We start from the raw sequence: 27,993 nt of genomic DNA on the forward strand, positions 1-27,993 counted from the left end.
AAATGCTTTTAACCTAAGGAACACAACAAATACTGTGGCCTCGTGGGGCGATATCCACAGGGGAATAGAGCCACACCCTTGGCACCACCTGATACTGTTGCAGCCAACTCCTTGGTCTCAGGATATCAACTCTGCATATGATCAAATTTCCAGGGAAGCTGGCCTCAAATTTGATATATTTCAATTTTTTTTCTAGCACTAGGGATTGAACCCCGGGGTGCTCTACCACTGAGCCATGTCCCCAGCCCTTTTTATTTTTTTATTTTGAGATAGGGTCTCCCTAAGTTGCTTAGGGTCTAGCTAAGTTGCTGAGGCTATCTTTAAACTTGCAGTCCTCCTGCCTCAGCCTCCCAAATACCTGGGCTTACAGATGTGCACCACCAAGCCTAGCAAATTTTAGTATTTGTAAAAATCATCAAAGTGCTGACTATGAGGGTAACTAGAACTTTGTTGAAATCTTACATTTACTTTATGGTTTTGTATTACTTGTAATTGGATTATCACACACTTGTCCCAAATGTACTACTCAATTAAAAAAATTTACCAAGAAATTTTAACAGTTTATTATTTTTAAAATTACTTCTTTCCAAGCAGGCAGTCTTCATGAATAACCAAGTTCTCTTACCAATATAGATTGATCAGAACACCTTGGAGAGTACTGCAAATTTCAGAAGAATATGAAATCTTGTTTGGTTAGGGAGTAACCTATGTTTAAAGTCAAGGGCTGATCTGATAAATTCTGGGTGACATTTTCAGTATTACTATCTTAATGACTTACAGATAAGCTTGGGATCTTAGAATTTGCAGAGGAATATTATTTAAAAAATTTTTTTCTTTCCTATTAAGGCCAGGTTTACTGAGAGGTCTCGATGAATTCTGTGACCCCTGGCACTTGTCATTTCCAAATATACATGATTTTTCTACTCTTGTACCATCACTGAGATATGTGTGTGCATAAAAACAAAAACTATATATATCTACCCTGCATTTCCACATTTTGGATCCCCTCCAGACACCATTCCGAATATGACAGTCGGCTGCAGGGTAGTAAAAATGGTTCTTTCCTCAAAATAAAACCTTTAAAGATCCCTTAGTAGCTATTTGGGGACTGGAATTCAATTTCAATTCTCCACCCTTTGGCCAGCTGTAGATTCAAAATGCTTACATAAAACATCCAGAGTATGTACTTCATGGCAAATTTGATTTTTCTTTTGCAATAGAAATGTGTGCCATAGTTACCACAAACTTTATCTTTATTTAGAAAAAAAAATGCATAGCAGTAATGTACCCCAACAAGAGAGAACAGATCTTTTTAAAATTTTATTTTTATAGGTGTCTTTGATATAAGCTTCTTACAACACAGAGCTCATGAAATCTACACCTGCAAATCATAATACTCTCTATTTTATATCTAAAAGCATTACTTCTCAAATTCTATTATTACAAGTAGTTCTTGCACATAAATGTTACACCACAATAGCAAAAAAATGTAAACTTCTTTTGCAAACTACATAAATACTATAATATATGTGCCTTAAAGTTATTCTTATTTTAAATCAGAATATGTTCTAACTGCCTTACACAGAAAACTTTGGTCAGTAGCCTATATATTATATATGATATCATATTCCTTTTTTTTTTAAACTGGTTTGCTTTTTCGTGTTGCCCACGTAAGTCTTTGAAGAAGAAAAATTCAAAATAGAACCCAGATCAAAATTCAGTTCATAAGTTGGACAAGTACTGAAGTAGGTTGATAACTTTGAGCAAAATATGAAATGTGAAATTATCCCACACACTAAATCTAACAAGCCAACAGCGACGTGGAGGTAACTGAAAATCAGGACTCTATTCATGCTTGTATTTGATCCTATATGGAAGGGATTCTGCCTACTTGTTGATATACCTTTTACTATGCTGTTCTTAAAAAGTCTGCTCTTAAATGAATACTTCTTTCTCTCTCTCTCTCTCTCTCTCTCTGTCTGTCTCTCTCTCTCTCTCTGTCTCTCTGTCTCTCTCTCTCTCTCTCTTCTCTCTCTCTCTCTCTCTCTCTCTCTCTCGCATAATAGGTTAATTCTATAGCTACTGTCCTGGACTGAAAAGTCTAGGTGGCCAGTGACTTTCCTCCATCACCACTGTCGTTGGAGTCTTCAGACACAGAGTTCATGATAAGCAGATGTGCTTCTGTAGGCAAGCACATGCAGAGGACCACACTGAAGCCTTCCCCACTTCCAACAAGGTTTTAAAACCTTTGCCTTTTTGTTGCTATTTTTAAGTAAATGGTTTCCTCAGAACATTCTTTTGGTTCAAAGTCACGTTTATCCTGCAGCTCTCACTGATTTGTTATTCTTAGATTCCTATTGAACACCTCGCTACTGGCCTGGTTTCTTTGAGGAGAGAAAAAAAAATACAAATTGCTGAAGCGATTCTGAAAATTTTAAATGCATGCAGAAAGAACTACGTGGGTTTTTCTAGCAGCTAAATAAGATGGCTCAAGTAACATCGTTTATTATTTATTTCAGCTTAAGCCCTTTAACAACATCTTTTAAAAACCCAGGGAGAATGGCTACAAGGTGGTGGCAAAGCCCAGAATGCTCAGCCAGCCAGCTAGATGCTCTGAGCAGTTCACAGGACAAGCAGGAAGACACTGTGCTGTCTTCTCTCTTTCTGTGCATTTTCACCAAATGCATTGTGTCTTCTTGTCCCTGCCCATGCTTTTAAACTTTTTTAAATTTACCAGTGATTAATTCATACCTCAAATAACACTGTGCATGGGCTTTGTTAGAGACAGGTAACCATTCTTAACAGCTCTTTCCCCAGGGGAGGCCTGGATTGAAGGAGAGGTGTCCACAGCTTAGGAGCTGTTTTTGTTGCAGACTGTGCTTTGGCTAATACTATCTTCCGTATACTGGCTGCCTGTGTCGCTCCTGCTGAGGACTGTGGAGGGGATGCGGGAGGGACGCCTCTCTGGGTTGTTCTCCTGAGAAAAGCAGCAGATCATCTTCTTCATGGTGCTGTACATGTCCTCATCTTTGTAAGAGTAGATGATGGGGTTCATGACGGAGTTGAGCAGCGCCAGCAGCAGGAACCAGCGTTTCACATGCTGCACGCCACACTGCGTGCAGCTCAGGCCGTCCAGGAGCAAAACCACCAGACCTGGGGTCCAGCACACCACGAATGCCCCTGGAAGGAGAGAAGAGGAAGCAACATGGACTCAGACTTATTCAGAATCCTTTTCTCCTAACCTTCAGTTCATGGCATCAAGGGACCGACCGCGAGGATTTGTCAACTGCAAAACAAACTTTCAGCTTTCATCTGAGCATTTGAGACCCAGATTTGTGAGAGACAAATAGCTGGGAACCTCCTTGATTATCAATCATATAGGTTTCACTATCTCACCTGCTTACCTAGGTCTTGCTATTGTTCAGAGCTTACACCAACCTCCTGCTTAGGAAGCCCTATACCCACATGATCTCCAGCAGTTCTCTAACCCACCCACGCTGGAAGGCTGATGCAATCATTATCCACATTTGACAGATGGGGAAACTGAGACTCAATTCCAGGGGGGTCAATGGGAGAAGCCTCTCTAACTCTAAGATCACACACCCAACCCTATCTGCTGCTGTTCTCTAAATCAGACATTCTAAATGCTTTCTCGAAAATAGGACATTGCATCCATGGTGTATCTCCTAAGGTTTTAACTAAGTCACTCATTCAAAAATGCTATTCTTTATAGATTCATGCCAATGCATGGTAAGCACTGTATTTTTTTTTTGGCATCTCCACAGGTCATATGCTTAATCATCTGCTCTAGATTTAGACTTTTTTTTTTTTTTTGCCAGAAATAAAATTTTCCTGGGAGGGTAGAAAAGTGCTTTTGAGACTCCGCAAAAGAACAGAAGATTCTTATTGTCTTCTTACCCTGTAGCCTAAGTCTCTAGCTATTGGAGCACTCTTACCTTACTTGCAAGTTTCCTGAAAATTTTCTTTTAAAATATAAGTCAAGGATGCAATATTCTGCACTTGGTTCTCATAACCAAGTAGCAGCTAGACTCTGTACAGTGCTCAGTGAGCTAGCACTGGTGTGAATGACTTCCCTTGATTAACTCAGGACCACAGTATGAGGTCGGCATTATTATTATCTTTGGGAAGTGGAGACACCAGGAAAGTTATGTAACTTGCCTTTGTTTTAATAGCTCTTAAGGGACACTTAATTTTGAATGCAGGGAATCTTTTGCCAAGGGCTATGCTCTTGGCCATCATGTGACCTGACCCCAGTAGTGTGATGTGGTTACTTTCTTTCAATGTCCTTGTCATTTCCAAATACATTTGCTTATTCATGTGAAGAGCTCTACTAGACAGCAAAGGAGGTGGCGGTCATGTACTCAGGGAGCTAAAATGCTAATGCTGGACAAAGAATAAGCAGATAATTCTGTAAAACCATAGCAACAACTAGTTACTCTTAGTGGTTAGAATTAATCCTGGGCAGTTTCTTCTTGTTGCTTTATTTTCCTTCTAAGACACAGAATATGAAGTAAGACAAGGCAAGGAAATGCCAAGAGCTCACTTTATGAGCCACCCAACATAGGCAAATTACTTCATTTTTCTGAGTCTTCATTCTCTCCTTTAAAACCACCCCACATAGTTAAGACGATAAACTTAACTATGTGGGGTGGTTGTGGGGATCAGAGGTAATGGAAAATGTTGCTCACCAGTATGCTCGAGGCAGCAAAGGCCCTGAGACGTTAGGTGACATCCTCCACAGTGTCAAGTGTCAGAGCCGGGATTTGCACCCAGGATTAGCACCAGAGGCTGTACTCCTGTCCCTAAGCTGGGATGCTCGGTGATGGGTCAGAAACTGTCTTATTACTAAAGTGAGTGACGGGGGTACTTCTGGATCTAAAGTTCCTTTTGAGGTATGTCACATCTGACCATGAAGCTGCATATATCATAAGTAAGTTATGCTTTGACATGCTAAAGAAAGATTATCTGTCCAGAAAGAGGAAAGAAGGAGAAGAAATGGGGAGGGAAGCGGAGGAGAAAGGAAAGGATGGGAGGAGAGAGTCTGGATACAGGGTAAGAAGAGAATAAAAATCTGCTGATCTTGTCTTCATAGTGCTTCAGAAGACCAATGAAAGACAAGTTTTCTTTGACAGAATGGCCCCAACACACCAGGCTGCTAAACTAGGGAACAGATGCTTCAGAGACATGGCCATGAGCTGAGAGTGACACTCCATGGAAGTCACCTGGGGAAACACTCTGGTACTCAGAAGCCAAGGTTTCAGCTCAAATTCATCTCTGGAGGTAGGCACAGTTAACCTAACAGTTCATTCTTTAGAGCTTTCTTCCATATGTCAGTTTTTAGATATGAGCCTTCACCCCAAAATCTTTCAAAGACAAAATGTCAGGAATGGTTTTGGTTCTGGGGATCTGTAATCTTGGAGAATTCTTAGAGGATGTCAGATATACACAAATGAGCAATTGTCCTAATTCTCAAAAGAGGAGGGGAGTGTGTATGTGAGAGAGAGAGAGTAATCCTGGAAGATACAGGTCATTTAGTCTCCTACTAATTCTCAGAAAATTCTAGGGAAAAAAAAAGCTAAAAATAAACTTCTGGACTAGGGATGTAGCTTAGTGTAGCACTTAGCTAGAATGCTGGAGTTCAACCTTAGTATAGCAAAAATAAATAAATATATCAATAAACAAACAAATTCTCTTGAAAAGTGAAAGAAAAATTAAATTAAAAAGTAATGTTTTTTGAGCTGGGAGCCATTGTGCACACCTGTAATCCCAGTGGCTTGAAAGGCTGAGACAGGAGGATCACAAGTTCAAAGCCAGCCTCAGAAAAAGTGAGGTGCCAAGCAACTCAATGAGACCCTGTCTCTAAATAAAAAAATACAAAGCAGAGCTGGGGATGTGGCTCAGTGGTTGAGTGCCCCTGAGTACAATCCCCAGTACCAAAAAAAAAAAAAAAAAAAAAATGACCACAGAGGTAAGAAACAGCATGAGGCATATGGGGAATTCCAAATAGTTCAGGATGGTTTTAACCCAGGTATGTGATTGAGGAAGTAAGATGAAGTCTGAGAGGTCAACATAGGCCAAATTCAGAACGCTGTGAGCAAGATGCAAAAATTAAGATTTATTGTATAGATCAGACACCAAGAGCCTTTTTCAAAAAGGAGTTGATCCAGGGAACGAAGCCTAAATGCCTTCAGGCATCCACTGTACGTAAAGAATTAACTTCTTTCCCAAGCTTCTAGGTGGTATGATTTATATACTATCCTTGATAGGATTAGGACAATATTTGTGTTCCATGATTCATAAGCAAATCCAAATGAAAAAGGTTAGATCAAAGGTCTTTCAGACTCAGTAGCAAGTTGATGCATTGTGAAATCCATTCAGTGGATTGCAACCAGCAGTTTTTTTTTAAGAAACAATACAGAACAGAAAACATCAGGGTGCTGTAAGTTTACTTCAAGAAATCTGTTTCCATCACACACACAAATGTGTGTGTTAGTCTGTGATTCAGAATGTACACTATTTCTTACTATGAGTCTTTTTTTTCTTTTTTTAAAGAAAAGTTTTAAATCTACTTCTATAGATCACAAACTTTTTGTCTGTTTGTTTGTTTTAAGTAGAGGAATACTTTTCCCAAAGGAGCTCTCTCATTATACTCAAAAGCCAGGTTTCTCTGACTAAAGAAAGAGCTGGGGAAGGGGGTATGGATAAAGCCCTGCAGGGCAAAATTCCCTCCATCTTCCAACTCCAAATGCTGCGCCCATACACGCATGTATATTGAGATACCTCTAAGGAACCCTTGGCAACTCCACTGACCACAGTCTGAAAATTACTGCTATAGGATGATAGTTCTTTGAAGATTTCTAATCCGGGGTGGGATAAATCTTTTATTTTAAAGTGAAGTTTTACTCACATGCTCAGGGTGGACAGGAGGCATGTGAAACTAGATGTCTGTTCCCACCTGTGTTAGAATCACCTAGATGTCCGCTTTCCATGCAGATTCCTGATCCTTCTCTCAAGTCTAATCAAATGAGAAACTGATGGAGGTGTGATCTGGGCATTTCCCAGTTTTAACAAGCTCCCTGGGAAATGCTATAGCATGGTAAAATTTGAGAACCGCTGGTCCAGGCAGGGAAACACATCTAAAGAAGGGCTAAAATCCCAGGGGATCCAGTGAGGACCTGAAGAGGTAGTGGCTGAGATGGACAGAAGTGGATGGGTTTGAGGGGGGAGCAAGCAGGAAGGCACTAAAGACTTGATGAGTACTCGGATCTAGGAGGTGAGGGGGAGGAAAGAATCTAAGGTGACTGGGTGGCATCTGGCTGTGAAAACCAAGTGGAGGAGACAGAGGAGGACTAGATTCAGAAGGCGACAGTGGTTCAGTTTCAGGCACCAGGCACTTAAGGGTATCTGTGGCTCCTTCATGGGCAGGAAGCAGCCAGAATCCTGGGTCAGAACTCAGTGCTCTAAACACAAACGGTGACTTAGGAGTCACCAGCAGTAGATGGCAAGTGAATCCATATGTCCTTCCATTAATAAATATTTACTAAGCAGTCATCTTCCCTGTGCCAGCTAATAAAAGTGAATGTCTTCATAATGAAGCAGTCTCACTTCCTTCCATTGCCCAGTGACAGGTCAGTTATATTGATCAGATACAGTAACTTTTAATTTTAATGGTGGTTTATGTTCTTTCAGTACCTGTGTAAGAGACTCACTAATAGTCCAATTAGACTACAAATGAGCTTTCTGCCAATAATCAAATAAACTAGTTGGAATGCTATTTTCAAAAATCAACAACATGAGTTCAATGTTAATTTTTAAAGTATAGTGAATCATATACTCGAATATTCAATTACAGTACTGAGATGACATTCTAATGACTTCAATTTAAGTAATCAGCAACATCAAATTAAGGACTATTTTACTCTTTGGATGGTACAATTATAAATGAAAATATTGGTGACAAGCGAAATAAAAGAACTTTCCAAGTTTCTAAATCAATATGAAGTTTAAATAATCTATATGTCCCCCACTCCAATTTGGAAGTTTACAAAACATCTCAAATAATGCCCTGGCTAACACCTCCCCTCCAAAGTGTAGGAAATAGTAAGAGAGAAGAGCACTTTAGCTGGGAGAAGTGGCCTCACTGGAATACATTTAAGACAGTTCATCATTCCTGGGGTTTTGGTGACAGATAGGATTTACACAAGATGGGATTTTAAGTTGCATGTAACCTGATCTTCAGGACTCATACTTTTCTATTCCATGTAGTTAGACTTGTAGCCATATTTTCATTTGTTTAAAAATTCACACATGCAATTAACAACAAAAAAAATCTTGACATGTGAGTGGCACACAAAACATCCATAATGATGAAAACAATCACACAGAATAGTCTCACTTTGGCACATGGACTACTAATTTCATCAAACAGGAAGATATATTTTAAATCTGTTCACTCTGTTATTCTTTGTTTTTGGTCCTGGAAAAAACTGCAATGCACAAGCAATAATACTAACTTACTAAGCCACAGGGCTGTCTGATTTACTAAAATAGAAAATTACAGCTCTACATAAAAATCAGGTTGTGAACTTCATCCTAGGGAAGTGCTGTTCTTATTTGAAAAGAAACTTTAAAAGTAAAAATTTAAAGTAAATAGCTGTTTGGGATTGGAAGCATCATAATGTGGAAGTCATATTAACAGAATATTCAAGGGAAAATGCTCTTTGACATTAAAAAATTTGTTCAATTTAAAAATAGTACTTCTAGAGCTGGGGTTGTGGCTCAGTGGTAGAGCACTCGCCTAGCATGTGTGAGGCACTGGGTTTGATCCTCAGCACCCCATAAAAATAAATAAAGATATTGTGTTCATTACAACAAAAAAAATTTTTAAAAATTTAAAAAATGAAAATAACACATCTAGATGTGATGTGCATTCAATTCACATTCAATCACAACATTTTAGAAGTTCAATAATTGAAAGAATACATTTTAATAATATGAAAATGTATACTTTTAGTAAATCTGACTTATTTTTATTGCAGAATATAAGAAAGCACTAAAGTATTGAGATAGATGATGAGCAGTTAAACTTTCCACAAATAATTCATTTGACACCATTGTTATGACTGTTGGGTGGATCTTTTGATTCCAACAACCAGTTTTAGACACTTGTTTTAAATTTGTGGCCAGCTTTGGAAAATTGAAAATCTTGATGCCAAGAGGTTATGAGGTAAAGGTTAAAGCAGAGGCATGACAGCCTAAACCACAGCTAAGATCTAATTCTAGTTTTAATTCTAGACAACAGCTGGAAACCATAAACTGTATAAATAAGAAAACACCATCTCCACCTCCAGATTCTACTTTAAGCATCGTATGGATTGACCAACAATACTCAGCATCTCACTAACTATTCTATCAAGGGCTCTCCAGCTTCCAAGAAAAGGTGTGAGGTCAGCTGCATGCATTGGCAGAGCAGCAGCTGTTTGCCTTGAAGAATGACAGATCCCTACCCGCCCGCCCAAGGAGCTCAAGTGCCTCCTTGTGCAGTCATTCCTTTGGATTAGGAACACCTCTGTTGCACTTCACTTGGAAATGCTAACACTGAATGAAGGCATGTGTTATTTTATCACATGAACTGCCATTAGCACAGAACAGGACCCTGGGGAATGTAAAAGGAATACCCTTGATGGGGTTGAAAATTTTGAAAGGATTATAGCATGGGGTACTGCACAGGAAAGTTCATGCAGATTCTGGACATGCAGATGGTACAAAATGCCATTCTGAATGGCAAGTAGCATGAATACAAGTAACAATAAATATTGGCGAGGATGTGCAGAAAAGGGTACACTCATAGATTGTCAGTGGGACTGCAAACTAGTGCAACCACTCTGGAAAGCAGCATGAAGATTCCTCAAAAACCTAGGAATGAAACCACCATTTAATCCAGCTATACCACTCCTTGGTTTATATCCAAAGGCTTTAAAATCAACATACTGCATCGACACAGACACATCAATGTTTGTAGCAGCACAATTAACAATAGCTAAGCTATGAAACCAACCTAGGTACCCTTCAATAGATGAATGGATAAAGAAAATGTGGTATATATACATACAATGGAGTATTACTCAGCCATAAAGAATGACTTTATAATATTTGCCAGTAAATGGATGGATCTGGAGAATATCATGCTAAGTGAAATAAACCAATTCCCTGAAACAAAGGTCAGATTCCTTCTCTGATATGTGGAAGCTAATCTGCAATAAGGTGGTGGGGCAAAGAATAGAAATTCTGTAGACTAGATAAAGAGGAATGAAGGGAAGGGAGGGGGATAGGAAAAGAAAAGATAGTGGAATATATCTGACATAACTGGTGAATCTTACCATCATATAAATCCACAAGAAATTAATTAAAAAAATTAACTACAGTAAATGGCAGAAAAATAAATAGAGGGAAAAGAGCAGGGGGTGGGGAGCGGAAGAAGAAGGAGAGGTACTGGGAACTGAATTAGAACAAGATATATTCCATACTTGTATAAGTAGGTCAAAATACATTCTGCTGTCATGTATAACTAAAATGAACTAATAAAGTAATGAAATAAAATAAAATAAAATTTGAAAACACCATTCTGAGCTCAGAGAGAGGGAACAGGAAGTAGAAGGAAATGGAGGAGTTGAAACCATGATGAGGTTAGAGATGAACTTGGAAGGAACTACAGCATGGCACAGCTTAGGAAAAAGAAAGTCCTGAGAGAGCTACCATTTCCTGTCCTACTCCATGGCCACTCTCACTAACTCCTCATGAATCTTTTATAGCTCAGGGCCCAACCTCTAGCAATCAAATAGACTTTGTCCTTGAGATGAAATCTCCTTAACATCTCTGTAATAGTAAAAAGCACAGGCTTGAAATCAAGTGGATCCTGAGTTGAAATCCTGGTTTAGGAGGCAGGGTAAATCAGTTCACTTGCCTGTGCCTTCGATTTTTTTAAATTGTGAGATGAGCATGATGATGTGACCTGACAGGATTTTTTTTTGTGAGAATTTAATGAGATACTAGGTGGAGAGAACCCAACCCAGAAAACATTAGTTCTGATTGCCCAGATACTGTTGGTTACTTCCTGTGCTGTGCTTCTTGCATGATTTACAAGCAGATCTGGTAAAGTGCTTTAGCTGCTGTTGTGTGCTCACTGCGTGCACGAACACACTCATGTGCTGTCTTAGACCATTTTCTGCTGTTATGATGATTGCCACAGACTTGGGAAATTACCAACAATAGAAGTTTATTTGGCTCACGATTCTGGAGGTTGGGGAGTCCAGGAACATGGTACTGTCATCTGTGTTACCTGATAACATGGCAGAAGGGCAAGCAAGCAAGCATGAGACAGAGAGCAGGAAGACAGGGCTGGACTCACACCAAATCCACTCTTGAAATAACTAACCCACTCCTGGAATAATGACATCAGTAAGAGCAACTTTGAGAAGGAAGAAAAGTTCATTTGGGGCTCATGGTTTCAGAGTTCTCAGTCCATGGTTGGCCAATGCTGTTGCTCTATGCCCAAGGTAGAACATCATAGCAGAAGGGTGGCAGAGAAAAGATGCTTCCCACCCTCCAGGAAGCAGAGAGAACAAAGGAGAGGGCCACAGGGCAGATGAACCCTCCCAGGACACCCCCCACCCCACCCCTAGTGACCCACTTCCTCCAGCCATGCTTATAGTTACCAACCAGTCATCTAGTCAAATTACTAATCCATCAAATGGATTAATCCACTGATTGGGTCACAGTTCCCATAATCTAATCATTTCATTTCTGGACATTCCTGCATTTACACAGGACTTTTGGGGGACACCTCATATCCAAACCATAACCTGATGGCAGAGCCCTCCTAACATATTTACCCCTTAAAGGTCCTACCTCTTAATCCTGGTACAGTGGTGATTCAAGTTCAGCATGAGTTTTTCAGGGGATGTTCAACCCATAGCACATGCACACACACAAAAATTATTACATTCTTCTGTTTCTGTATTCATTTGGCTGCCCTACTAGACTGAGAACCTTGGGGAAGATTCTTTTTGTATCTTATTCGACTTGGGACACCCAGTGGTTAGCCAAGTGCCACACATCCTCTAGGTACTTAATAAATTCTTGTTGAAAAAAGGAGTAAAGGATCTTGATTCAAGTCCAGACTTAAAACTACAGTATGATTTTTTTAAAATCTTCCAGTTTCTTCATCTGTATATTAATGGGATTGGAAAAGAGTAACCTGTAAGGCTCCTTCTGACTCCTACAGTCAATGATTTCCTTTAATCATAGTGGATACATAGTCCAAGCAACTGAATAAAAAGGCAAAAATAGAGTCTCTGCATGGTGCCAGGCAAAATGATTTTGTGTTAAATTTAAGGCGCATATCATGTGATTCCAGAAGAAACTGTTGTCTTGATGGAGCACCAGATATTTGATATTTATTTAACATACAGTGAACATTTGTTCAGTGTCAGACACTGCTCATCACTGGTAACATCAAGACAAAAAGTAGAGGATATGGGATTATTGTGCTGGGTGTATACAAGGTGCTGTCAGTACAGGGCCTAATGGTCTCCATTATAATGAATGTCCTCTGTAGGGGTCACCACCACGTGAGTTTTCAAATGAGTAGAGATGTTAAGAATACCTCTGGTCATGAACTGTGGCCCCTTCCCTAGGACTGGACTTCTCTCTGCTCTACTATGTCGTCTCAAGTCCATTTCATTATGTTTATTTGCTCCCTCTGCTTTCAAGTACATCTTTAAACAAAATATTTCCAGGCTTGATAATGACTCTAAGAAATTTTTAACTCAAACAAAGAAAAGTCAAAGAGGCAGGGCCTGGCCTGTGTTGGCCATCAGAGACGTGGGCAAGCCCTCAGGATCCCAATTCCCCCTTACAGTGAGTACTCGGAAATATCTGACAATGAGTAAAGGAACAAATGAATGAACAGAAAAAGTTACAAAGCAACCAGGCTAAGTACTAACAGAACCCCACAGGCTATTAAATGCAAAAGCCTGCAAATACACACCATATGGACATCACATCACTCATGGGTAAGGCTTCATAAGGTGTGCACTGTAATATTCAAGAAAATGTCATTCACAGAAAATACAATGATGCTGCTGCCCCTGATGTCATCCAATGCAATGATTTTGTGCTAATGGTAACATTACTACTCAATAGCTCATAGGTATTTCATATAAAAATATTAATTATTTTTACATATATTATACATAATAGCTAAGTCGTGCTCAGTAGCTGTATCTCAAAAAGAAAAAGGTACAATTTTTACAGAGAGTCTGGAGAATATCTACTAACTCATTTTATAAATTCCACATTTGTCATTTCTGATGAAATGTGGACCAGAAAATTCAACAAGAAAGTTGGTTAAGATTTTAGGTCAGAGACATTCTGAGAGTACTGCAGGTCTTCAAACTCCTTTTTCTTTTCTGGTTGTTTTCTCGGGTCCCAAGTACTTTTTGCTTTTTTTTTTCTTTTTAAGATTTTAAAAAATCCTTAGAAATATAGGTACTTATAATGTAGCTAAGTGCCCTGAGAAAGCTAAGATTAAAAATGTGTTGCATATGAAGGCTCAACTAACATATATGTATGATTTATCCAAAGAATGGTACAACATGTAGCTGTTGAAAGCAATAATACTCATGTGAAATATGTTCATAATTTATTGGTATTTAAAAACAAAAAACAGACTACAAAACACTATGCACAGTAAGACAGCATCCTGCCTAAATAAATTATTAACTTATTAAAAAGACTGATTAATCAATAAAGCACATTTCATGTATATTTGTGTACTTAGAAAAGATCCCAAAACAGATATCCAAAACCCTAGCAGATACAATCTCTAAGCAGCATGATCCAAATGATTTTTATCTTCTTCTTTACACTTTTCATTGTCTTATTTTTTTTTTGTCATGAGCATATCTGTCTTTGAAGTAATACACCTTCACTAAAACCATTTCTGTTTCCATTATGGCAATAAGTAAATTTTCACTCACTACTGTGAGAAATACTATAAGATTGATTCCACATTGAGAATCTATAAGGTCATGAGTACCTTTCCCAGTGAATCTTTTAATGCCAAGATCACTCCATTTTGTCTACAGCTAATTCACTAAATAGGAAAATGCAAAACATGAGTATGAAGGAATCACTGCATGGTAAAACCTTAGAGTAGAACCAATTATGAAATCAATTATATAAGTGAGATTTGTCATTATTCATTAGAAAAATTATGAATTGGAAAAATGTATTATTAAATGGAATTTTTTTACGAGTTGTACATTAAGTTACTAAAAGCACAAAAGTTGAAGAAGAAAAAACATCCTCTATTATATATTGAGACAAAAGGTCCTGAAGGATCACTTCTCCTCTCCCCTTAAGAGCACAACTATAGCTGGTCATTCTCTGAAAACAGGGCTGAGGGAGATGGAAGCCACAGATTGCCTATTATGGGTGTGAGGGATGCTAGCCTCCTTCATTTATCTACTCTCAGAGGATGATCGTTCATGCAAGTCCACCTCTCAGATAATTGAAGATTAAAATTTTTCTTTGAGAAGTGGAGGCTACTGACCGCAAGTCTGCTTTTCTTGATAATTGTGTCACTACTGTGAGCATCTATTACCCCTGGAGCAAGTGATATCACTCCACAGCTTCCCTTCCCTTGTTCCTTGGCTCTCAGTTATCCACACCCAGCAGTCCAGGTGCCTCTAACAAGCCCTGCTGCCCACTTCTAAGGTATAGTGGGCTTAAAATGCAAACACATTAGGTAAGAACTGCAATTAAAAAGTCCATAAGGCCCTGAAAAGTAACATCATATGTAAAGCATATTGAAAGGCATCAAGACAACTATTTTTGTTGGGGGACCATTTTCCATGATGAGTGCTGGTGCCAGAAGATTGTCAGGGGCATCAGGAAAACACAATCCATCTCTTTATGGGTTAATTTTAAGACTCCCTCTCTCACAAAAGATGGAAAAGAAATGCATCACAATTATTATTACTTCAAATCAAAACAGAACAAAACATAAAACAGCTAACCCCCACAGCAAGAGGGAAAAAAAAAAGTTCTTAAGCAAGTAGTTGGTAGCTCAGCCCCAGAGGTCCATCTGAGCTCTGGATACTGGCATAATAACATAGGAAAACATATTCACCTTTTTTTTTTTAAGCCCACATGTTTGAATGTAGGCTAAGCCAGCTCTGGACACACACAGATGTAGACAGCCTGTTGTAAGTACACCTGCTACTAATTCTTAAATAACCAGCTTCTCCAATAACTTTCATTTTGCTTTTGAATGCTTTTTGTTGCCAAGAGGTGTGTGTGTGTGTGGGGGGGGAGAATCCAAATAACAAGGACCTATACTTTTAACTCAGCAGGGGTATGATTCAAAGGACCATTCAAATTCTATTGAATACCTCCCACTTGTTACTTCCGATCATATCTGACATTTCCCGAAGCTAGTTGTAATAGTATTTACCCTAATTTGCTTCAAAGGAATGTAATGTAACTTCATATTTGTTTTCTAAGGACTTATTTTTCTAAGTTAACTTTGTAATATACAAAGCAATGCTAATAAGAGCACAGTACTCAGTCCCAAGAATATGGCCACCATCACTGATTAACTTCTTAGCAGGCAGCATGTAATGCCAGAGGTATGCCTACCAACTGCTTTCCCAATCTCTTGCCTCAACTCCTTAGCTGTCCTACTGCCTTCTCCACCACCACCTATTCTTCTCAGATGTTCTTATTTATTCACTTTTCTTCATCTTCTGTTTTTCCTCGGGAATTCTGATTGTATCCTATTTGTGATAGCAACCCCACCTAACTAGGTAACTCCGTCAAACTTAAACGAAACTCACTTGCTTCCATTGTTCAGAACCTGGGTACAACATTGCCATCTAAGGATTTCATGCATTACCTAACAGATATTTAATGAGCCTCTACAAGAGGCCAACATTAGTGCTAATTGTTCAGGACACAAGAAAACAAGATAGACACCAGCTGTCTCCCAGTCAGTTTCTGACTTCATTGGCAACTTTTCAAAGTTCAGATATAAATTTGCCTCTTTGGAGAGGTTTATTTTGTGTCAAATAAAGTAGTATCCAGTCTAATCAATCCCCTAAACATTATTCTGTTTGGTTTCTTTGTATTACTCTAGGCAGTTATTTTGTTTATGGGTTGGTTGGTTGAGTGATTTATTGTCAGCACCCCAGTTGCAAAGTAAACTTGAAAGTGGGGACTTTGCCCATTTATTTCACCTACAGGCACTTCCCATGTGTTCAGTCCCACCGAGTCCTCCTCTGAAAATTCTGATTTCATGAATCTGGAGTGAGGCCCAAGAGTAAGAATGTTTAACGAGTGCCCCAAGAGAGCCTCATGCTTAAGGGAATGTGGGAAGTACTGATTGTTTTACAAACCTAGATCTTGAACCCTCATCTACAATCCAAAAATCTTATGATCATATCTGCTTCCATTCCACTAAGGGAATGGTTTCTCAGGGGTCCTTTTGCTGTGAGGAAAATTGTCTTTGATGCTGAGATATTCTGGAGGCTCCTGTGAAATGTAATTTGGTAATAATGAATGCCCTGAGCCAATAGGAATTTGTGAAAAGTCATTGTCAATTAGGCTCATGCTCAAGAAAAAGAACATGATCCTGCTGATAAGTGACTGTGATGAGTGACTATGCAACCAGAAAAAGGAAAAATACACATTATCTGGAAATATTTTCATGACTTGTACTGAGCAAACTTCCAAAGTTTGACGTAGGAATATGGGAGAAGAGTGGATGAGAGGATTAGCATACAGTAAGGAATAAAGCAGAAGAGGGAAAGTGAGGGAGAGGACAATAAGATAAAAGGGAAAGGAAAGGAAGGACAGACATGACAAGCAGATGCCATTGAGGTGTTCCAGGAGAACCTGGAAATGAGAGAAAAAAGGTTGCCCTGTGAATTAAACCTGAAACCAAAGTCACCAGACAGAGCTGTTCTAGACCTCAGATCTGCAAAACCTTCACTGCTATCAGACCGAAGGCTACAGCAACTCATGGGGGCTAGCCATGTCTACAGTGACCCTTTTCTCTCCGGGAGAAAAGTCCTTGGTCAAGGTCAGTCTGTTCTTGTGGCTGGGTGGATATTTTTGGTGCTCTGATGCTGTTCAAAAGGCAACTTCTGATTGTAATTGGACTTGCTAGGTATAGGGAGTAGGCCAAAGGGAGGAAGGAAAGAGGCAAATGAGTTCTGATTCCCATTCTTCCTTCACATTCTTCCCTCTGCCACTATTACTGCCTGGTGACCTCATTCTTTAAAGGCCAGCTCCTCTGCCACGTCTTCTGTGATATCTTCCCCAGTCACTCTCGCCCAGATGAGTCAAATGTTCCCCATGCCACCTTGCCAAAGCATCTGTGGGCTATTGCCCATGTAGCCAGCTAGATGGAAAGCACCTCAAGGGCAGAAATTCACCTTGGAATCCCACACCCGATCTGGCCCGATGTTTAGTAGGTGGCTCAGTTTTCAGGGAATCAGGAAGCTGAAATGTCACAGAGAGGATACCCAAAGGTAACACAATGGAAACGAAAATGTTTTCCCTGCCAGTTTTCCACCAAGAATGACTCACCCCACTGTACCATCCTCAGACAAAACAGTTCCCAAGCAATCAACTGGTCACTTTTTGGTGCAGTCAGGGCTGCAGCGCTTTAGGAGTCCCACCTGATGAATTCCCCCAGTAGCCAGTCTGTTCCCACCCTTGGCAAGGTGGTTGGTCAGAATCAAAGCACACTTTTGTTATGAGGCCACTGATACATGTGGCTCATAAGTCTCTCATGAAAGCCTATTTCACCCACCTGTAGTTAATCACTTTATAAGCAATTCCAGACTTTGAGAGATTTCATTTGCCGTGGTTGTATTCATTGATTTATGCTTGACAAGTTATATCCTTTTTACCCTCACTGATATTTAGAAAAACTTCCCATAATATTCTCTAAACTGTGAACCTTACTTTGTGTAAGGCCCCACCAGGCGCTCTCTCTCTCTCTCTCTCTCTCTCTCTCTCTCTCTGGTTATTTCTTCAATGCCCTTCAGTCCTTTCCCACCATTCCAGATACATTTGATGCCTCTGTATTTGAAAACAAGATAAACTAAGTCTCAAAACACAATGGATAGCTGGGCTATAATCCCAGTGGCTTGGGAGGCTGAGGCAGGAGAATTTCAAGTTCAAAGCCAGCCTTAACAAGTTAGCAAGGCCCTAAGCATCAGTGGATCCCTATCTCTAAATAAAATACAAAATAGGACTAAGGATGTTGCTCAGAGATCGAGTGCCCTTGTATGTATGCCCCCACCATGGTCTCCCCCTCCAAAAAAAAAAAAACCCACAATGGATGGGCTGGGGTTGTGGTTCAGTGATAGAATGTTTGCCTAGCATGCATGAGGCACTGGATTAGATCCTTAGCACCATAAAAATAAAATAAAGGTAGTGTGTCCACCTACAAATTAAAATCTCTTTCTCTCTCTCTCTCTCTCTCTCTCTCTCTCTCTCTCTCTATATATATATATATATATATATATATATATATATACACACATACATACATACACACACACACACACACACACACACACACATAATGGAATACTCTCTTCACCCTAAATAATACATCTACATTTTATACAACATATAAAGTCAATATATATATATATATATATATATATATATATATATATATATATACTAGCCTTATGTTATATACAAATAAGTATATAATTGAGTTGATACATTGAGTACTGGTATAAATTCCCTCTAGAGAAAGACTGAAACTTCCAGGCCCTTGGATGGGAACACTATTCCCCATTAAGACATTGTTCCTACTGGTTCAACTGAACTTAGTTTCTCACTTTGTTCTAGAAAGTAGGCAGGGAGCTTAACCATGAGGAGTACTCACACTGGCAATGCTACACTGCCAACCATCATGATATCCCATTTCAGAACACTAATGGAAAATGCCAAAGTACTTCTTGCTCTTGTTCCTTCTCATAACTATCGACACATTTTTTAATCTCTGTTATACATGTTGGGAAGTCAAGATGATGTAAGGGACAATTCCTGCCCTTCCAGTATTTGCCTTCTAGTAGGGCAAAATGGACTCACACAGGAAAATAACTGTCATAAGATAATAAATGACACATATTAAGTGAAGAGAATGGATGGATGAGTCAGGAACTCAAAATCAAAAATTGCACATTGAGGCCATTGAAGAAGACATGATGGAGAAGATAGGGCATGAGGGGATCAGGAAGGAAATACAGGAATTGAATTATTAGGGAAGAAGAATATTCACAGTTTTGTCCCCTATCCCCTGGCCAAACATATAAATATACCAAACATCTTCAAGACGGGGCACCACATATGGTGCTATAAGAATGACAATCTGGGATAACTCCCAGTACGTATGTCACCCAAAGGAACTGGAGACTGTTACCAGGTCCCTGGGAAGCCAGGGCTTCTCCCATTTTGAAAGAGTTTATCATGATTTCAACAGAAGCGACTGGAGCTTTTCTTCCAGTCCCTCTGTTTCCACATTTGGGCAAATCAAACACACTGAAATCACATTACATTGCGGTTTGAAAGGATCCTCTGTTTAAAAAGTTACTTTACTAGTATTTCATGTACTAGTGTTTGATTACTTAACTAGTAATCAAATGAGATTAGTAAGTCAAAATGTGTAAACAACAATAAATATTTTGCAAACTATTAATCAACGAAGAAGAAACTTCTAAATGACATAAAAACAGATGCTGAGAGAGATTGTTCAAGGTTTAAGGGAGTCTTTCTCTGAATTAGAGATGGTCCGCACAGGTCCAGGTAATGGAACAAATCAGATGCCCTAATTTCAACAAAGGGAGTCTGGACACTCTCTCACTGAAACCATGGAGCTGAAGACATCTTGATACTCAAGTAGCACAAATCTCATCTTCTGGTCCCTTAGGACTCCTCTCCCCATGGAGAACACATCAAAACTTCCTCTTTCAACATGTTCCTTTTTATTTTCATGAAACAACTGTTTGTTGTTGTGTACGGTGACTAATGTGGTATTTTTACCCACTGACAGAGATAACTGGTGGATTTACTAGTTAGGTAAACTTGGATAATACCCTCTAAGCCTTGTTTCCTCAGCCACAAATCAGTCAATAAAACCCCTCTCCAGTGATGGAGAGGACCGAGTGAGAAGGCAGGTAGAAGGCCCTTCCATGTGGCATCTGGCACTGGCTCCTCTCATAATTGTGATGGTGGCCCTGGCTCTCTTACTATTACTCCCAGATGCCTGTTTTGATCTGATACTTGGAAACCTAGGACAGTTGGTCAGAAGCACAATATGGTGCAGTGTTTTAACATTCAGGTCTCTAGAGCCAGACCCCGGGGTCTACCCACTGCTCATGGGTAACTCTGCCCCATGTTTATTTGATCTATGAACCCACATGTACCTCAGCTACCTTAGCTGTCACCTGGGGATGATAAGGATGCCCACCTGCTAGGTGGATGGAAGAGCCAAGTGACTTACTTATATGAGGCTTTGTGTGTGTGTGTGTGTGTGTGTGTGTGTGTGTTTCTTTTTAGTTATACATAAGGCTGTTCTTGGTGTTGATGCTGCTCTCCAACTTTAATAATGGTCAAAATCAAACTCAAGAGTTTGGATAAAGCTGGAAAAATACTAAGAAACTAGAGCTATCTGAGTTGCAGAAACTAGCTGTTGCCTGCTAAGGAATCCTAGAGGGGTATTGATTTTAAAAAATAATAAATTTAGTTGTTTAGAACAAAGCTGTACAAATGGAAAGATGTGAAAAAGACCTAAATGCTGAATCTACCCAGTCAGCACACTTCTATTACAGAACTAACAAAGCTGCTTTCTTAGAAAACAAAAATTTATTTATTTATTTAGTTTTCATGTCAATTTTCTCCACTGGACCATATGTATCTCAAGGACAGGGGCCATATATAGCAAATTTACTTTCTTACTTCCAGTTTTCAGCATGCCTGCCATACAGCAAGAACTTGATCAATATTTAGTCACGAATGAATGATCTCATGAGTGAATGTATGGATGATTTAATGATACATGTAGATATTTGCCCAAGTGCAAGAACTTTGAATATTAATGGACCAGCATTTGACCCTTGGATAACCAGATGGGAGCTAATGGCAGATGAGAAGACAGATGAACAAGAGTGCCATTCCTATAACCTGGAACCTCAATTTTGCAACTGCTGCGTGTCTATTTTTACTAAACAGAGGTTATATTATGAATCATCTTGTGTGCTTGGCAATTCTAATCAGTTCAGTCAGAACAAAGGCATTTCATAGGCCTTGGAAAGATCATTTTGCTTTATGCAGATGATACATACCTAATTAAAGTATTTATGCCTAGCTCAATTTTTTTTCCATACTTATAAAAAATGCTTACTAATAAATCTAATATTTTTTGGTAGAATCACAGACTCTAAGACTTGCCAGAATTTGTACAAGTTGTCTATCTGTCCTCCCACTCTATGAAAGAATCTGCTAACTAACACTATGTACAAGGGTCATCTAACGGCCACCTTAACACCCAAGGAAGCATTCATTCCTCTAGGCAGGCATCTCTATTTTTAGAAAAGTCTGATAATGGAATAAAATATTTTTCCCTATTTTCTGTCCTTTAATCCTAGTTATAACTCCCAAACCTGTGAAATAAAATAATTCATTTTTCCAAGTAACAGTTCTTTAAATGTTTTAAGGTAATTGTTGTGTCCTCAGATCTTTTATTCTTTGGAGATACTTTTCAAATTCCTTCATATGTTCTGAATCCTTCAAAACCTCAGTCAGCTCCTATTGGTACTGACTACACTAACAAAATTCCTATTAAACTCTGAGCTGCAGAACTGGCCTTAAGAGCCACCATAGTCTAACTTGTATCCAGAAAAAAAGCAAAATTATATCTTGTCCAATCCAGAATTCTATACATGCCCACGACTGCCTTTCCCTTTCAGATGATAAGAGCCCTCTCCCGTGTACTTGTGGTGACAGAAACACTGAGGTCTTTGTGTCCTCCAAACATGCCCTCTTGTTTAGGAGTTCTCATCTTTGTGTTCATGTAGTTGGGAAGTGCATCTTATCCAAACTTAATGGCCATATCTATTCTTACAAAATGCTATCATTTGGGGGAGATATCATTCTGCTCCACTGATGGCTGTTTGAAAGATCTTATTTTACATGTTATTCTTCCCCTTTTTACCTCCCATGTATTTTGCCACACACAGCTTTATTTATTTATTTATTTATTTATTTATTTATTTATTTTTATATCTTTCCTAAATCATTGCTGTTTTGCTCAGGAAATACTTACCAAGTGCAGGGTTCTCCAGCACACTTTTAAGATTCTTGCTTTGTTGACTTTGATCCTGTCTCTTCAGGTCATCTTCAGGTGTAATTGCTCAGTTATTGATGAGTATCCTGACTGTTCTATCACCCTGCCTATAATTCTTCTTGGCCACCAGAACATGATGTCCAACTACCAAAGCCCTTCTCAACACCCACTACACAGCATCTATAGATTCTCTTTACCTGATCAGAGTCCATAACACAAAGTGTAAATTGGGTTAACATGTTACTTATGTGGTACTTTAATAATATCTATTTTGTAATTTTGATGAATAGTTAAGATTCTTTTTTAAATATTAAAATAGAAAAGCAATACACCTTCATGTCATTATTTTCTGACTTTATACAAAACTGCTTATATTTATAAAGTATTCAAAATCTTCTAATGTTGGTCAGAATGTAAAAATTAAAGTTCTATTGTTCAAAACTGTAGCATTCCTTATTTAAATATACACTCTGTCCTGGGAAAGAATAATAACTTATTTCATTTTCTATTAACTATATTAACTTTTTTGGGATTCAGTGTAGAATACTAAAGTGTTAAAACCATTGTGTTCAATAGTAACAATAATGAGTATGCTTTCTAATCATCTCATTTTATAGATGAGGAAACTGATACACAGAGGTATAAGGAAATCTTAATAGTGAATAATACAACAAAAGCTCATCTATTCTGAAAAAAGGCCCCATATTCTTAAGAAAAAAATTCTAGCCAAAAGGAAAAGAGGAAATAAAAATCTTGATATGAACACATCATTTTAATTATTTAAAGAAAAAGAAAATTCCCCTAGGCGGATCCCATCTAGTCAGTAAATATACTTTCTCATAGGATCTGAGCCAGTTTGGGACTCACGAAAGAAGACTGGGTGTCTTTTTCCATTCTAGAAAGAAACAAGATGACATCAACTCTGATAAGAGTCAACAGAGGGATGTGTGAAATGTTAAACCGAGGTTGGAATTTCTCTTCATAAACATGGAAATGTGGCCCATTAGCAAAATCTGTATTTTGTGTGTGTGTTTGTGTGTATATGTGTATATATTTATATATAAAATACATACACACACACACACACACACACATATATATATGCATTTTAGTGGATTACAGAATTTTATTTATTTATTTATTTATTTATTAAATGACTGCTGTGGGGCTGGGGTTGTGGCTTAGCAGTAGAGAGCTCCCTTTGCACGTGCGAGGCCCTGGATTCCATCCTCAGCACCACATAAATAAATAAAATAGAGATATTGTGTTCAATTACAACAAAAAATTTAAAAAAATAATAGCTGAATGCATTATAATTCTTATTACACATATATACCACAATTTTTCATATCTCTCTTTGTATAAAAAGTATTTTGACAGCCAATTTGTGTCTTCATCCATGTACTTTGGATAATGATGTCTATCACATGGGGATTAGCAAGGATGGTGTTCTATGGAGGTTTGTTAAATCACATCATATTACACCCGTGGGGACCCCAGGGGCTGTCTGATTCAAGGAAGATATTTCACAAATAGTACATCAGTTTGCGGACACTAAAAAGGATGGCTAACAGTGATAACAAAATAAAGACACAGGAGTGCAGCGAGACCAGAAGAGTTTGTACAGATTGTAAGCAACCTTCACTTTCCCCTACATAGCACTTCTTATCTGGGCCACTGTAAAATCAGTGGGAATATGGTTTCTACTTTTGTGTAGAAACTTATGTCCTTATTTGCAGAAAAATCAGTGACAAGACTGTTGTTTGAAGCTAGAAGAAAAATGGTGTGATTCAGAAATGACATCCTTGCAATACACACAGGTCCTCGTATTATGACATCTACTTGTGAAATATCTTCCTTGAATGGTTGAATCAGACAGCCCCTGGGATCCCCACTGGTGTAATATGTTGTGATTTAACAAATCTCTGTAGAACACCAGAGCTCAGCAAAACACTCATTTTAGCATGTTTTGGGGCATAGAGGGCATAAGGCCAACTTTGGGAGATACAAGTTGTACTTACCACCCACCTGGGCAGGCCCTGGAGGCTAAAGGACAAGCAGGAGATCCTTAGGGCAGGAGGTTTAAGGAGGAGGATCACTGCTGCCAGCAACCCTGTGCCAGTAGTCTTAGCATGAATGCTAAGAAATCTGCACCAGCCAGTATGAACACTTGAACCCATGGTGGAGTCATTCACAGATCACCCTCCCCTTTCACAGTGTATACAAAAATCAAGTCTGACAAAGCTTCTTCCCTGTTGAGAAGTCTTCTAGAAAAGACCAGCAGTCCACAATCTGGCAGGCAGGTCTTCATGACTTTGCTCCAATGGATTGACCCACCAGCCTGCTTGCTCCTCTGAGTAACCCCCTTTTCACCCTTAGACCTGTCTTCTGTGTTATTTGTAGTGTCCTGGTCTGGCCATTATTAAACCACTCGGTTTAATAAAAATAGTAGCTTACTGTGGGGTGTCCCATTGAAAAAAGTTTTGTACACTTGGTTATTTAGTCCTTACATCTATGCTTTGAAGTATTATGACCATGTTACCCTTTTACAGATGAGGATGTCTAGGCAGTTTAGGTGACACTTGGTCTCGGAAGCTTGTGTGAGATCTCTAATCAGGGGTGCTCCTTCTGTGTGCTTCCAGAGTTCCTTGTGGATCATAGAACTGACCGTGATCTGTTTTCACAATTTTCTGTACCATGGACTGTAAGTCCTTAAGGGAAAAGACAAGTCTGATTCTTGGTAGCTTCATAGATGGAGCTTAATGAATGTTTGTGAAATAAATAAATAAATGATAACAACACACTGCAATATGGTGTGTTAGGAGCATACTCTGGCACCAATGTGTTTGTATTCAAATCTCAGCTCTTCTACTACTGACTGTGTGACCTTGAGCAAATTATTTGACTTCTCTGCTTAGAATGGGGATAATGATAATCTGTACTTCAGAGAAGAACTAAATGGGTAAATATCTGTGGAGTGCTTAGTTAAGTGCCTGGCATATTGCAAGGATTATGTAAGTGTTTGCTATGCTATTATAGGCATTTAATGATAATGAAGAAACTAAAAAGCACTTGTTAAATAGAATGAATATCATTAGCTCAGTTTTACAAGCAAGAGGAATAACAGAGATAAAGTGACAATCCTCAAATATGTGCTGGTCCTAGAATTAAATATCATCACCCAAAGATTTGTTACAAAACATCAAATACTTAGCCTAAGGATGCCTTACAAAATACCTTATCAGTAGACTTTTGAAACAACAACAAACAGCAGATGAATGAGTAGGATCCTAACAAACTCTAAAGAGGCAATGATCTAGAAGCATCATTCAGCGCAAGCACACCACTTACTCATACGAAAGATAAACTCCTACACATAAGAACAAAATTAACAAGAAACTTATAAGGAAATGTTTCCTTAGGTTTGTGAGAATGTTTAGGACCAATGAAGTTTCACCTCTGGGGAAATTTTCAGAACAATTTGCAACCTCAGACCTCAACAGAGGATTTAGTGGTATACTCTTCAAAGTAAAGCAGATGTCTCATTAAAACAATAATTTGGTTTAAGAAAAGATATAACCAAAGGAGTCAACAACTGTGTGCCAGGGTTTTGGGGAGTAATTAAATACCGGATCGCTTGTTGGGGACACTGTCTTTTACTGGAATGGAGACTTCTCTTTCTGAGAGTAGTGACTGGTTCTCACCAAAGGAGACACAGAAATCTGAAAGATTTGAGTTGACCCTCCTCTGAGCAATCCAAAGACTTTGTCTTCACGTGTGTGACACATTCCAACTTACTTGTAAAGAAATGATAACCAAAACTTTTACTATAAATGGAACCCAGGCCCTCAGTCCTGAACACTTGTTCTATGAAAATAATACAGCATTTACTGAGGTTCACATCTTTTTTGTCCTAGATCACAGATCAAACATGAATTCTGAAACATCCTTTTCCATTTCTTTTTTGTGATACATATTAAGACCTGCTTAAAATGTTAGCAAAATCATGAAAATATTTACCTAAGAGATTTTCAAGGACAACCCTAGGTAACATGGTTTTTAATATACTCATTAATTTAATCAAAGCCTTTTGAAAAACAAAACCCCATTGCTACTACAACTCCGGAGAGTTTTTGGATTTCAGTAAAAAGGAATTTGTCCTTGAGAGGATAAAGCCTCCATGAAGATTCTAGGCAATGTTAGTCTCCAAGTTTCTGTCTCTGCATTGTCAGGTTTTCAGTGGGTACAGCTCCATGTTTTGAGATGAAAATGAGCACCTACGAGTCAAAGATCCCCACTTCTAGGGTAACTACTGCTCTCTGCATACTCCTCCATTAATCACGCTCACATCCTCATCTATACAATTACACAGGGGAGACTCCTAATCTTACTCCTGACCAAAATCAGTTTCTTCTTTCTTTACACTGGACCCAATAAAAAAGTCCCTTTCCTAGACCCCAGTTTCTGGCCAGACTTGAATAGTCTAAGGGTGTGAGACTGATTCTAGGCTGGACCAGCTGGATTCCTCTGTAGAGAATATGCAAATCAGAGAGAGAGAGAGACCCTGGTATATGCACATAGGAGCTAAGGTATGCCATGTTTTCCACTGTTTAAATAGAAGGGGGAGGGGAGGTGTAAGTTGGCAAAGGAAGAATAAAATAAGTATGTGGAGAGAAATTGAAATGAGAAATGAATAGAAAAATTTTCTGGATAACATAGGTTTTTCCAAGCCTGGTTCCAGGCTATTCTTTGAAAAGGTAATCTCTATGCCCTTGGGTTGTATGAGGCACCCCTATTCCTCTCCTTTTTCACTTAAGCTGACAAGGCATTGTTTCTATTTTTACAATCAAAATATGATTGATAGATGAATGAAACTCTACATGTAAGTCATTTAAGTCTAGGATCCCAAACTGAAATATAAACTTTTTATTCCAGATAAGCCATTACCACCTATATCAAATCAAGCATTTGTTGTAATTGTTAAGTTCCAAATAAAAGAATCAGTCACTGGTCAAAGGCGAAAAGTGCTTCCAGAGAGTTTGCATGGGTAGGTGGGTGATTGTAGTATGTAAACGAAAGAGAAGACACCATTTTCCTAACATTTTCTTTCGCTTCATAAGTTAGAGCTTTGAAGAGATGTTTTAAAAGAAATGCACTTAAGTAGATTAGTTTTCATTTTGATAAAATGAAAAGTATTAGTGCAAATTATAAATCTCATCAACTGGCTTATTCATAGCACTCTTTAAAAATTGTCCACTTTAAAAAATTATCTGTTGGAGGACTCATGAGCAAGCACATTTTTTTCTTTATGTAGGTAAATGAGGGTGGATTTGGGAGTTGCTTTTAGAGCAGAAGATAATTATAACAGTCCTATGTTTGAATTTCAAGTTCAATATCACATTTGGCACGGATTTCAAAGTCTACCAGGGGTGCTGCTGTATTCACAAGGAGGTTTTTCTTGTTTGATTCCTCTTGCATAACACTCTGAGAAGGGAGCAAAGAAAAAAATAAAAAAGATTCCCTACATGTTGAGACCTGGA

General features: G+C 38.7%; 1 protein-coding gene across 2 annotated transcripts in view; it reads right to left on the reverse strand.

Moving 5' to 3' along the window:
- Positions 1 to 1,305: 1,305 nt before the first annotated feature.
- The window catches only part of Lpar3 (lysophosphatidic acid receptor 3), a 74,723-nt gene continuing 48,035 nt past the window's right edge, over positions 1,306 to 27,993 (reverse strand). For both annotated transcript variants that reach the window (XM_005334070.3, XM_078026623.1), the window contains exon 3: positions 1,306 to 3,180. In XM_005334070.3, the coding sequence (XP_005334127.1) occupies positions 2,852 to 3,180 (329 nt within the window). In that variant the 3' untranslated portion in view covers positions 1,306 to 2,851. The remainder of the gene's footprint in view (positions 3,181 to 27,993) is intronic.

The sequence above is a fragment of the Ictidomys tridecemlineatus genome, chromosome 11 (assembly GCF_052094955.1).
Source record: "Ictidomys tridecemlineatus isolate mIctTri1 chromosome 11, mIctTri1.hap1, whole genome shotgun sequence".
Classification (NCBI taxonomy): domain Eukaryota; kingdom Metazoa; phylum Chordata; class Mammalia; order Rodentia; family Sciuridae; genus Ictidomys; species Ictidomys tridecemlineatus.